This window comes from Pantherophis guttatus, chromosome 6 (genome assembly GCF_059756535.1).
Source record: "Pantherophis guttatus breed Tessera chromosome 6, ASM5975653v1, whole genome shotgun sequence".
NCBI lineage: Eukaryota > Metazoa > Chordata > Lepidosauria > Squamata > Colubridae > Pantherophis > Pantherophis guttatus.
Window position 1 is genome coordinate 16,987,577 of NC_142068.1, and position 12,424 is coordinate 17,000,000.

Consider the following 12,424-nt stretch of genomic DNA (forward strand, 5'->3'; position numbering starts at 1 on the left):
TAAGTGAATCATGCAGTTGTTAAGGGTCATTTGCATAAACATCATTTGTGATGTCCCAGTGCCTGGAGGCCATACGGATCTGGATGGGGAGGAACAGGCTCAGGCTCAACCCATCCAAGACCGAGTGGCTGTGGTTTCCGACGTCCCGATATAGTCAGCTAGTGCCATCGCTGACTATTGGGGGCGAATCATTGGCCCCCACGGATAGGGTTCGCAACCTGGGTGTCCTCCTGGATTCACGGCTGTCGTTAGAAGAGCATGTGACGGCCGTGTCCGGGAGGATTTTTCATCAGGTTCGCCTGATCCGCCAGTTGCGTCCCTATCTAGATCGGGACTCCCTACACACAGTCACTCATGCCCTCGTTACTTCTCGTCTGGACTACTGCAATGCTCTCTACATGGGGCTCCCCTTGAGGTGCACTCGGAGGCTCCAACTGGCGCAGAGTGCGGCCGCGCGGGTGGTGATGGGAGCGACATGGAGTTCCCATGTAACACCTCTCCTGCGCGAGCTGCACTGGCTCCCGGTGGTCTTCTGAGTGCGCTTCAAGGTTCTGGTTATCACCTTTAAAGCGCTCCATGGCTTAGGACCTGGTTATTTACGGGACCGCCTGCTACCACCAATAGCCTCCCACCGGCCAGTATGCTCCCATAGAGAGGGTCTCCTCCGGGTGCCGTCGGCCAAACAATGTCAGCTGTCGGCCCCTAGGGGGAGAGCCTTCTCTGTGGGGGCACCTACGATTTGGAACGAGCTCCCCCGGAGATACGTAGGATCCCGGATCTGCGCACCTTCCGTCGCGCGCTTAAGACTTTTCTATTTTATCAAGCTGGCCTGGCCTAAATCTTCCCCCTTTTTAAATGTGGAAATTTTAAATTTTTAAATTTTAAATTCGTCTTATCTATAGGGGTATGGGTAAGGCGTTTTAAATTGGGAGCCATTTTGGATTTAATTCTGTTTTAAACGTATTTTAATTGTTTATATTGTATGTTTTTTAATTTTGGCTGTTCACCGCCCCGAGTCCTTCGGGAGAGGGGGCGGTATAAAAATCTAATAAATAAAATAAATAAATAATAAATAAATAATCCTTTTTTCTGAATGGGCAATTTTGGCAGAAACCAGCAAAAAAAAAAAATCACAAATGAAAGTCAAGTGACCATGAGATGCTGCAATCTGGTCAGAAATGTGGGCCAGTTGCCAAGCGCCCAACTATAAAGTCCATGACGTGACCAGGGAGTGGGGGAAGCACCATATTTGATGATGATTAGAAATGGTTTACAGGCCATAAGGTACCCATTCCATGGATGCTGTGACTTTCAATTGTCCTAAAACAACGGTCATAAGTTGAAGACTATCTGTAGCTGCTTGCTTGTTTCTTTCAGCCAGTTTTTTCCAATAGCTTTTGTATCTCTAGAACAAGGGTATCAAACTCACGTCGTCACGACAACATCACATGACGTATCACAACTTCCCCCCCTTCACTAAACCAGGCATGGGCGTGGCCAATGCATGACACATCCGATCCCTGGGCACGAGTTTGACATCCCTGTTCTAGACCAGTGCTTCTCAACCTTGTCAGCTTTAAGATGTTTGGACTTTAACTCGCAGAATTCTTAAAATAATCAAGATTGAGAAACACTGCTCTAAAACTATCAACCTGTGCTAGGAGGAGTAATAGCATACTGAAAAAACTCCTTGTTTTGCATATAAACTATCTTAGATTCAATCAAATCCTGATCAAAATTCAAACGCTTGGCATTTGGTTCATATTTATGATCATTGAAGTGTCCTGGGACCATATGATCTCCTTTTGCGACCTTTTGATGAGCAATGTCAGAATGAGGAAGCCAGATTCACTTAACAACCATGTTAGTAACATAACAGCAGCAACGATTCACTTAATAACTGTGGCAAGAAAGGTTGTAAAATGGACAAAACTCACTTAACAACCATCTCACTTAGCAACAGAAATTTTGGGCTCAATGGTGGGGACTACCTGTATAGAGCGTTATACAGCTCCTTTCCCAAACCATCTCTGACCATGGTTGGGGGAGGAAAGGGCAATTCTCTCCAAGTGTTTTGTCGATTTTTTTTAATAAGTCTAGATTGTTTATACAGGATCTGAGCCCCCGAGCATTGTTCATGCATTCTAATCATCTCTTTGTAAGCATGGATGATTTACACAGGGTTTGTTTGATGAAAGCTTCTCCTCTTTTGTTCTGGAAGAGAAGAAGGATCAGAGTCATAAGAAACATTTTCTGCAGAACATTGGCAGCAGTGTGGAAATCCTTGGCATTGTGCTTCTTCTCAATGGATGGCACAAACTCTTCCTACCTTCTGTTCCATAGGTGCTGAGAGTGTCCCATTGTTTGCTAATTGGATCTCTTGCCCACTTATTTTCAAAGCAGGAAAACACAAACAGGTACATTGATTTCACTTATCCCAGGCCAGCTATATCTAATCTGGATATGTTAGACAAGCGCATGCAATAAGCAAGGCCTATTGGAGAGTAACAAGGGGATTTTGGAGACAAAACCTCCATTGGCATCATGCTCCCATTACAGTTTCTCATGACCACTTTTTTTTATTCCAGAAATAAAGTGAAATGGCTAGTTACTGGCTCAATTCACACAGCATACTAGGCTAGGATAAAATGATAATTTGTGATTCAGTTCAACCTACCTATTACTTTAACATCTTGTTGAGAACAACACTATCAACTTTAGCGTCCTAAACTGAAGATGGGAAGGGTTGAAGATGTGTAGAGTTAAACTTTCAGAATTCTTCAGCCAATCATGCTTGACTGGGGAATTCCGGGAGTTGAAGTCCACAATCTTAAAGTTGCTAAATTTGACAGACTCTGGACAACATTGTACCAGAAAAGCATTTTTACCTAGACCTATGCACTGATCCAAAGTGTTTCTGGCATTACTCTACAACAGGAATATTGCAATGCGTGCAATTTTGTAAGCATGTAGGGCATATGCTTACAAACAATTGTTACGGTGAATTTACCTATTCAGAAAATGACTTCCCTATAACCAGAGAACTATTTTAAAAAAATGAACTATCTTTGTAGAATATACAGTAGATAGTTCTCAACTTACAACCATTCATTTAGTAACCATTCAAAGTTACAACACTGAAACTGTGACTTATGACTGTTTTTCACATGACTATTGCAGCATGTGATCAAAATTCAGACACTTGGCAACTGGCATGGGTTTATGATGGTTGTAGTGTCCTGCAGTCATGTCATCACTGTTTGTGACCTCCTGACAAGCAGAGTCAATGTGGAAGCCAGATTCACTTAACAACTATGTTATTAATTTAGCAACTGCAGCAATTCACTTAACACCTGTGACAAGAAAGGTCATAAAATGGGACAAAACTCACTTAACAACTGTCTTGCTTAGCGATAGAAATTTTGGGCTCAGTTGTGGTCGTAAATCAAGGACTGTCTGTACTCTTCACCATTACAGTGCAACCCAAAGGCACAACTGCAAATAAATGAAAGGAAACCTGGTACTTTAGGGTGCACCGAATTTCTATTTGTTAATTTTTAATTTAAAGAACTTTTATAACTCAGGTGGGAAAAGGAAGCCTGGCAGGTATTATTGGATAGTAAAAGGGGAATTGGGGAGACAAGGCAGGAATACTTGGCAGGTATTGGCTAGGAGCACATTGGCACAAGCAAGCAGCATCTTACTTACCTCTTATCTATAGTTATCCACATCACATTAAAGGTGTGATTACAGAAGCTATTCTCATTTGTGATGGAACTAATATCCCCATGTAAACAAACTGCTGCTCTTCATTTCTGCTAACTGTGGATAAACGTGCCCTGTTAACAAATTTTTCTGCCATATCCTCTTAATGTCTCCAGCCCATGGATGAAGCAATTTAAGATTATATTTAAGTGTTCCCATTTTAAAGTTGCTGCCTCCTCTTTTTCCTCCTCCTCCTCCTCCTCCTCCTCCTCCTCTTGCCATGGATATATTTGACACAGTTTACCAATGATGTAACTGCTAACATGGTTATGAATTACAATCAGCCTACATCAGAGGTGGGTTGCAGCAGGTTCTGACCAGTTCTGGAGAACCGGTAGTAAAAATTCTGACTGGCCCCGCCTCCATCTATTCTCTGCCTCCCAAGTCCCAGCTGATCAGGAGGAAATGGGGATTCTGCAGTATCCTTTCCCTGGAGTGGGGTGGAAATGGAGATTTTACAGTATCCTTCCCCTGCCACACCCACCAAGCCACGCCCACTAAGCCATGTCACGCCCACCAAGCCATACCCACAGAACCGGTAGTAAAAAATTTTGAAACCCACCACTGACCTACATCCTTTTGGTCACTTTAGGCTGTTGTGAGTATGCTCTTTCTCACACTTGCTATCCTACCTTGATTATTTTGACCATACTTCTACAAAGGCAACTTCAGTATCTGTATAATGCAGAACTGGTGCTTTCCATGGCATCTGTCATTTTGAAAAGCATGTTAGACTATTTTTTAATTTTAGGCCTTAGATTCTTTTGAAACAAAGTTTGATTTATTTTTTTTAAAAAAAAAACCTTAATCCTCTGCGTAGCAATCCTGTGCTACACAGAAAGTCAGTTTAAACATGGAATAAAAGGAATGATCTGCCATCTGTGTGTTGCTAGTTCTTGGGTGCCTTACATATATTCTGCAATTTCTGTTAAGGAGATATTTTGTGTGGTCATATATTTTACTGTTTTCATAGCTTGAATTATTTCTGAAAACGCCTACAATGTCAATGTGGCTGGACTCACTTTGATATACCTAAAGTTCCCATGAACTTTTTTTTTAATCTCTGATTTTTTAAAAAATATACATCAATATCAATACATGAACAATGGGGAATCTGGGTATCATTCATTTGAATACAAGTACCGGTAGTAATAATAGTATTATTTCTTATTGAAATCATTATGTAATTATAATAATATTCTTATACATTTATATTAAAATATAAGGCTTCATTATTTAATTGTTCAACATTTTAGTCCCCCATTCTAATAATAGTAAGTTCCCATGGCTTTTTGTGCAACACAGTGTAGTTACTTATTATAAATTATGAAGTTATGAATTATGAATCTATCATCTTTGATGTGGGCAGAATTTTGCCTATTCCATTCCAGCTTTACCCTACCTAGGTTCTCAAATGATAACTGTTGCTGTTATGCCCACAATTATTACAAATATATTTTCTCTATGTTCATCCATTTCATACTTTCATGTGATGCCAACCACAGCATCAGAACTGAAAATCTTTGTTCACTCCCTGGCATTACTGACATGTCCTTGCACTACCACAATAGTGGAGGAAGAAGTTTGTTCAACTCCACTGTTCAATCACTTTGCAATTTCTCATTCCCACCTCAGCTCATAATTTCCTCCATGAATGTGATGTTTCAGCCAAGCTATTGTCGAACATGAGATCAGCAATCTTCCACAAGTGTGCTAGACCAGTGGTGAAATCCAAATTTTTTTACTACTGGTTCTGAGGGCATGGCTCAAGGATTAATGAATACACCTTTAATGAAAAAAGAGGCCTAAAATGCCTTAAGACATGTGCATGGAGATTAGGAATAGGAAAAATAGGAATATTCTTTGTTGGCCAAGTGTGGACACAAGGAATTTGTTTCTGGTGGATAAGCTTTTAAGTGTACATGCAAACAACAAAGTGGAAAGTCATAGATCATAAGTCACAAGATACAAACAATAAGTAATAAATCATAAGATACCAACAGGAGATACCTATTAAGATATTATAATTAAGATATTATTACATACCTATCTTATTACATCAGATACCTCAGATATCAACATTAAGAAAACTAAGATCATGGCATCCAGCCCTCTTAATTCCTGGCAAATAGATGGGGAAGAAATGGAGGTAGTGACAGATTTTATTTTCCTGGGCTCCAAGATCACTGCAGATGGAGACTGCAGCCAAGAAATTAAAAGACGCTTGCTCCTGGGGAAGAAAGCTATGGCAAATCTAGACAGCATACTAAAAAGCAGAGACATCACCCTGCCTACAAAAGTGCGTATAGTCAAGGCTATGGTTTTTCCAGTTGCAATGTATGGCTGTGAAAGTTGGACCATAAGGAAGGCTGAGTGCCAAAGAATTAAGACCTTTGAACTATGGTGCTGGAGAAGACTCCTGCGAGTCTCTTGGACTGCAAGGCGATCAAACCGGTCAGTCCTAGAGGAGATCAACCCTGACTGCTCTTTAGAAGGCCAGATCCTGAAGATGAAACTCAAATACTTCAGCCACCTAATGAGAAAGAAGGACTCACTGGAGAAGTACCTAATGCTGAGAAAGACTGTGGGCAAAAGAAGAAGGGGACGACAGAGAATGAGGTGGCTGGAGTTACCGAAGCAGTAGGTGTGAGCTTAAATGGACTCCAGAGGATGGTAGAGGACAGGAAGGCCTGGAGGAACGTTGTCCATGGGGTCGCGATGAGTCGGACATGACTTCACAACTAACAACAACAACCTCAGATTTAAAGGCAGATCACAATGCATAGATTCATTTGGATGGGTATCCACAGACAAAGAATGTGGACTGTTCCTGAGATATTGATTGAAACCACACCAAAAAATAACTTTCATGCACATATCTCTTAAAGGGACACTAAATCTAGATTTTCTTTCCTGCCAAATCATTCACTTATATTGTGTTGCAGCATCTAACGCTTCCTGAACTTTGGAATAAATCTCTCTTAAGCCTTCCTTCTTTTGCCTTATGCCGCTCAATAGAAAACATATAATTTTTAGCTGTTCTGCAAGGGCATTTTTAGAAGCACTCTGTTATGAATTAAAACACTGCAACTGGCTTAAATTAATAAATACATTTAAGAGCCAAAAAAATAAGCTTCTACATGATGTGGTTAACATTATTGGCAAAGCCTTGCAGGTAAGATAGGTGTTTTCAACTGTTGATAGTATTATGTTTTATTTATGGATTAATTATTATTAAATGGGAAAATGGAGAAAAGTACATTTTCTGCCCTTAGTAAATAAAAAAAAAAGAAGGTTGTAACAAGGATATTCAACGTATAGTCCAAAATTAAGACTTCTCTACGCCACCATATTTTTCTTGGAGGGACAAATTCATTACCTTTGGGAAGTATATACTGTAAGCAGTAATTGTATCTTCCTATTCACATTCCTCACCAATTGCTACTATGAGATATACCGCTGTAATCCTAACGCTGAAAATAATACATACCCATCATGACAAGTGACCATCAATAACTTCAGCTTCCATGAAAGCATTCTAAATGCATAATGAGAAAAGAAGATAATAAATATAAGATAATATCAAAAACCAGAGATACAATTCAATGATTTAAAACTAAGAGGCAGAGGTAGAAAAGTTACACAACTAGCCCAAATAAAATACCCTCTCTGTAAGGCCAGTCTCAGCTGCAGACCAGACTGGTAAACTATTTTCAGCACCATTATACCAGTTTTAAATGAATTATTGTAAACCGAGCATCACCTGTACTCCTTTCCATCCTTCCATCTACCTGTTTATGCATTTTTTTCTCAGTCAAATCGAGCTTCATTGATCCCCATAAGCATAATAAGTAATACTGTATCTTAGCAAATGCACATATGATTAAAATAATTAAATGAGCAACAAAAATGCCCATCTCTCTGTAACAGAATAACAGAGTTGGAAGGGACCTTGGAGGTCTTCTAGTCCAACCCCTGCTCAAGCAGGAGACCCTATACCATTCCAGACAAGTGGCTACCAGACTATTCCTAAAAATCTCCAGTGATGGAGCATCCACAATTTCTGAAGGCGAGCTGTTCCACTGATTAATTGTTCTCACTGTTATGAAATTTCTCCTTAATTCTAGGTTGCTTCTCTCCTTGATTAGTTTCAATCCATTGTTTCTTGCCTTGCATTCTGGTGCTTTGGATAATAGTTTGACCTCTTTATCTTTGTAGGAGCCCCTCAAATATTGGAACACTGCTGTCATGTCTCCTAGTGCTGTTTTTCACTAGAACCCAATTCCTGCAACCATTGTCTCTTTGTAGTTATCTATTAGGATGAGAAGAAAGGGACATCTGGTGAGCCCATAGGATGCTCACCTTTGACCAAATGCTGATGTCTAGCCTATTAGTTGGTTCTTGTCCTTATTAATAATCCTTCATTAAGTAGACACTTCAGAGATCCTTCAGATACTGAACTATGGTCCTGTGGTCCGACTGTAGTTGCCTCACTAGGTCTAGTAAGGCTCAGAAGTCCTCTCAGAATTGATGTATGATATTTCTTGTCTCAGTCAAGAAAATAAGAAAGTGTTTCTCCTACTCCTTATCCAAAGGCTGAGTGACCTGATAGCTGATTGCTTAGACATTGTCAGTAAGAGGGCAGATCCAGGGCAGGCCCCTTGACATACAGCTTTCTTCAGCAGTACTTTGTTGCTTTTCTCCCAGCTGCCTGAGGTGAATGCCTGACTCTGTTTAACAGCACAGGCAATTCTGAATTCCCTTAAATGTATCCACGGATTATATATATCTATATATAAACCTGTATCAAAAGTGAAAGACAAATATGCGTACATTCTAAGTTTGGATTCAGGCAAGGTGTCCCAAGATAGATTGTTAACTGATATGAGCCATTTTGTGAAGAAGGGCTGAGTTGATACATAATGGCAGGACATGGTTGATATAACCATGATTTGCTGAAAAAGCCAAGAATACTGGGTTCATATATCAGGGGTGAAATGCTCCCAGTTCGGACCAGATCGCCCGATCCGGTAGCTATGGGGGCGGGTGGTTCGGAGAACCAGTAGCAAAAATCCCTGCGGCCCCGCCCCTATGCCCAGCTGAGCCACGCAATCATCAGTGGCTTTTTTTTTACACTTTTAAAAGCATTTTTTCTACAACCTTTTTGGCTGAAAAAATGCTTTTAAAAGTAAAAAAAAAAGTCTCTGATGATCATGCAGCTCAGCTGGGATCGTCAGAGCTTTTGAAAAGCATTTTTTCTACAACCTCTTCGGACGAATACTATAATAATACCACAAAGCTATGACAAAGGGACTATATATTTAATGCTACATGTATTGACAGCAGCGAAAATTGTATTTGCACAATATTGGAAAAACAAGAACACTCCACCAGATGAAAATATAATTCGGAAAATATCGGATTGTGCAGAGATGGATAGATTGACACTGAAAATAAAAGATAAAGGAGATACAGAGTATTATTTAACGTGGAATAGGTTTTACCAATGGTTAGATATAAGAGGTAGAAATTAGATGAAGAAAGAGCATTGTTATGTTCAACTAAAATATGAATATTGTTTATAAGCATAAGTATGCTAATATAATCAATAGGATTATAAATAAACTGATATAATTATAAATATGGTTAGAATTATTCTGTTGTATTATTACTATTACTATCAGTATATATGTTACCTTTTTTTTTTTTCTTTTGTAAAATGGTTTGTCCGGACAATACACTGTATTCAAAATACTTAACATACTTTTTGGAGTATAAGATGCACTTTCCCCCCCACCAAAAGTTGGTGAAAATTGCGGGGCGTCTTATACACTGAATGTTGCCAAAGCCCACCCACCCACCAGCCCCCACCCTTCGGCCATTTTTGGCCTTCAAGCATCGCATTTTCGGCCAGTCCCCGCTGCTGCTGCTGCCAATCCCCGCTGCCTGGAACCAGCAGAAAATGCGATGCATGGAGCCCAAAAATGGGGCATGCGGAGGCCAAAAACACGACATGCAGAGGCCAAAAATGAGACGCGCAGAGGCGGTGATCGGCAGCAATGTGGTGTGGTGATCCCGCAGCCTGGAATAGCTGATTGGTGGTATTCCAGGAGGCCGATCCAACCACCAATCAGCTGTTTGTGCTAAATCAGGCTGCGATAATGTGCTGAAGCTTACCAGGCTGTTTGCTGTTTGCTGCAAGGATGCTAGCCAGATGAATACTGATGGATGCTGGTAGGCAGAGGCAGATTTTTTTTCTTGTTTTCCTCCCCAAAAATTAATCTGCATTTTATACTCCGGAGTGTGTTATACTCTGAAAAATATGGTATATATAAATTTTAAAAACTTGATATAAAATAAAGTCCAAATGTCCAAACATTATAAAAGCATTGTCAGCCAGTCGAGGTCCAGATTCAAAGCCATGATTTGTCAAATCAGGAGTGAAGGAACCCATAGGTATACAACTGGTTCTTTCCAATGGAGATTCTTAAATATCCTTGGTATTCCTCATTTGAAAGTGTGGTTTGGAAAAGGACCTTTTACTGGATATTAATTGGTTGAAGTTTTAAAAGGGAAAGGGAAATATGAATGATGAACCCAAGAGAATGATCTGGAAAATACTTTCTTATCAGATCTACAAAAGTTTAAATAAATTTGTGCACTGGGATTAAAGATTGCAGAGAAACCAAATCTTACAGCAATATTTGATTGAATTAAAACTTAAAGACAGAAGTAAACGAAGAAAGTTGGTTTATGTGATCAAGGTTAAAATAAGACTTTTTTCCCCAATGTTCTAACAACTCTTTATGGACTTTTGCTGACACCAGGACTGATATTTTAGAGATTTGCCTATAGATAAGGAATGGGACTTGAGATGAAGAGATATTTAATCTCACAGAGGGAGAAGAATTATTCAATTGGTTTGTAATTGTTGTGAAGGTTAGATATTACTTATTAATATATTCCTTTTCTTTATTCGCATTTCTTTTTCTTCTTTCTTTTCATTCTCTTCTTATTCTCTAAGTTTCGTTTGCATTAGTTTTTATTATTGTAATTAAAATCTTAGTAAGATTATATTATTAAGGGGAAAAAAGCAAAGCAAGTTACTGAATGGATGGGATCCCAAACCATGAATTACTGAAGTTGTTGTTCCAGTCTGATTTTCTCTGAGCCCTTTCCCTATGGGAGTGGGTGACTCCTATAAATTTAGGATGTGAATCACAAATTCTTTATTCCTTCATTTTATTCTGCATGTGCTACTTTATCTCTGGAGTGCCCATATTTAAAACAACATAAAAGTTCAATCAGTTTCCTTGGCTTTGAACAAAATCTTGAATGGTATGAATATGACCTTGAGAGAAGATAAAATTCATTTTCTTATTATCTTTCAGATAATTCACTAATGTCTATCTTCCTCCCACCAAAGGCATAGACCTGCTGCAGTGGGAAATGTTTACAAATGTTCTTTTCCTACATTAAAATTTATTCTCTCAGGGTGATATAGACAATGCATTCTGGAACTCATTTATTTTTTCCTAATTAATATTCAATCCCGAAATATGTTATCTTTGCATGACTGTGCAATTATTAAGGGGGAAAATATCATCCATGAAGGTAATTATTTTTCATTTTTTCCTCATCTTTTTGTACTTTTTAAATAGTAGCTCAATTTTTTTAAAAAAATAGGCCATATCATCTGTCTTTTCCCCCTTCCTTCTTTTTTTTTTTTTTTTAGGCTATGATTGAAGAAGCTATCACAAGGGCAGAATATTTTTCAGTGATGTATACTCCCTTCGCCATAAAAATAAAGGTTGAAAACACAGACAAGCTAAAGGAAGTTTTTATCAAAAAGCATCCTGACTATGTGGAATACATATACACAGGTGACAAGATGGCACAGTCCTTCAAAATTAAGCACGCTACCATTGATGGATGGGTTTGGGGGAGGCTGTCAAAAAAATAGTGGATTATTATCAGCTCTGGCCCAGATTTATTTATTATTTATTTATTAGTTCGATTTATATGCCGCCCATCTCCGGAGACTCAGGGCGGCTTACAATGTATTAAGCAATAGCCTTCATACTTTTGTATATACCTGCTTAGTAGGGCCTTTTGGGCCCCCCTGAGTGGTGTTCTATTTTATACAAAGTCAGCTTATTGCCCCCACAATCCAGGTCCTCATTTTACCTACCTCGAAATGATGGAAGGCTGAGTCAACCTTGAGCTTGGTGAGAATTGAACTCACAGTAATTGCAGGCAGCTGGCAGCTAAGTGTTACTTTAACAGCAGTTTAGTCCGCTGCACCACCAAGGCTCTATAGATGACCTTTTACTTCACACAACCCCATCTTGTTTGCTGTGGGCAAGTGGTTTCCTCCTACTGTACCTCACTACAGATAGTCTTCGACCTACGACCACAATTAGGCCCAAAATTTATGTTATTAAGAAAGACAGTTGTTAAGTGACTTTTGCCTCATTGTACAATCTTTCTTGCCGCCATTGTTAAGTGAATCACTGCAGTTGTTGAATTAGTAACACAGAGATTGACTGAATCCAGCTTTCCCATTGACTTTGTTAGTCAGAAGGTGATCATATGACGTTGGGATACTTCAACCGTCATAAATATGAACCAGTTGCCAAGCGGCTAAATTTTGATCACA

The 12,424-nt window shown here is 39.3% G+C and overlaps 1 protein-coding gene across 3 annotated transcripts in view; it reads left to right on the forward strand.

The window, feature by feature from the left end:
* SPATA16 (spermatogenesis associated 16) overlaps positions 1–12,424 on the forward strand; it is a 211,815-nt gene that overhangs the window by 141,940 nt on the left and 57,451 nt on the right. For all 3 annotated transcript variants that reach the window (XM_034438961.3, XM_034438964.2, XM_034438965.3), the window contains one exon: positions 11,501–11,648. In XM_034438961.3, the coding sequence (XP_034294852.2) occupies positions 11,501–11,648 (148 nt within the window). The remainder of the gene's footprint in view (positions 1–11,500; positions 11,649–12,424) is intronic.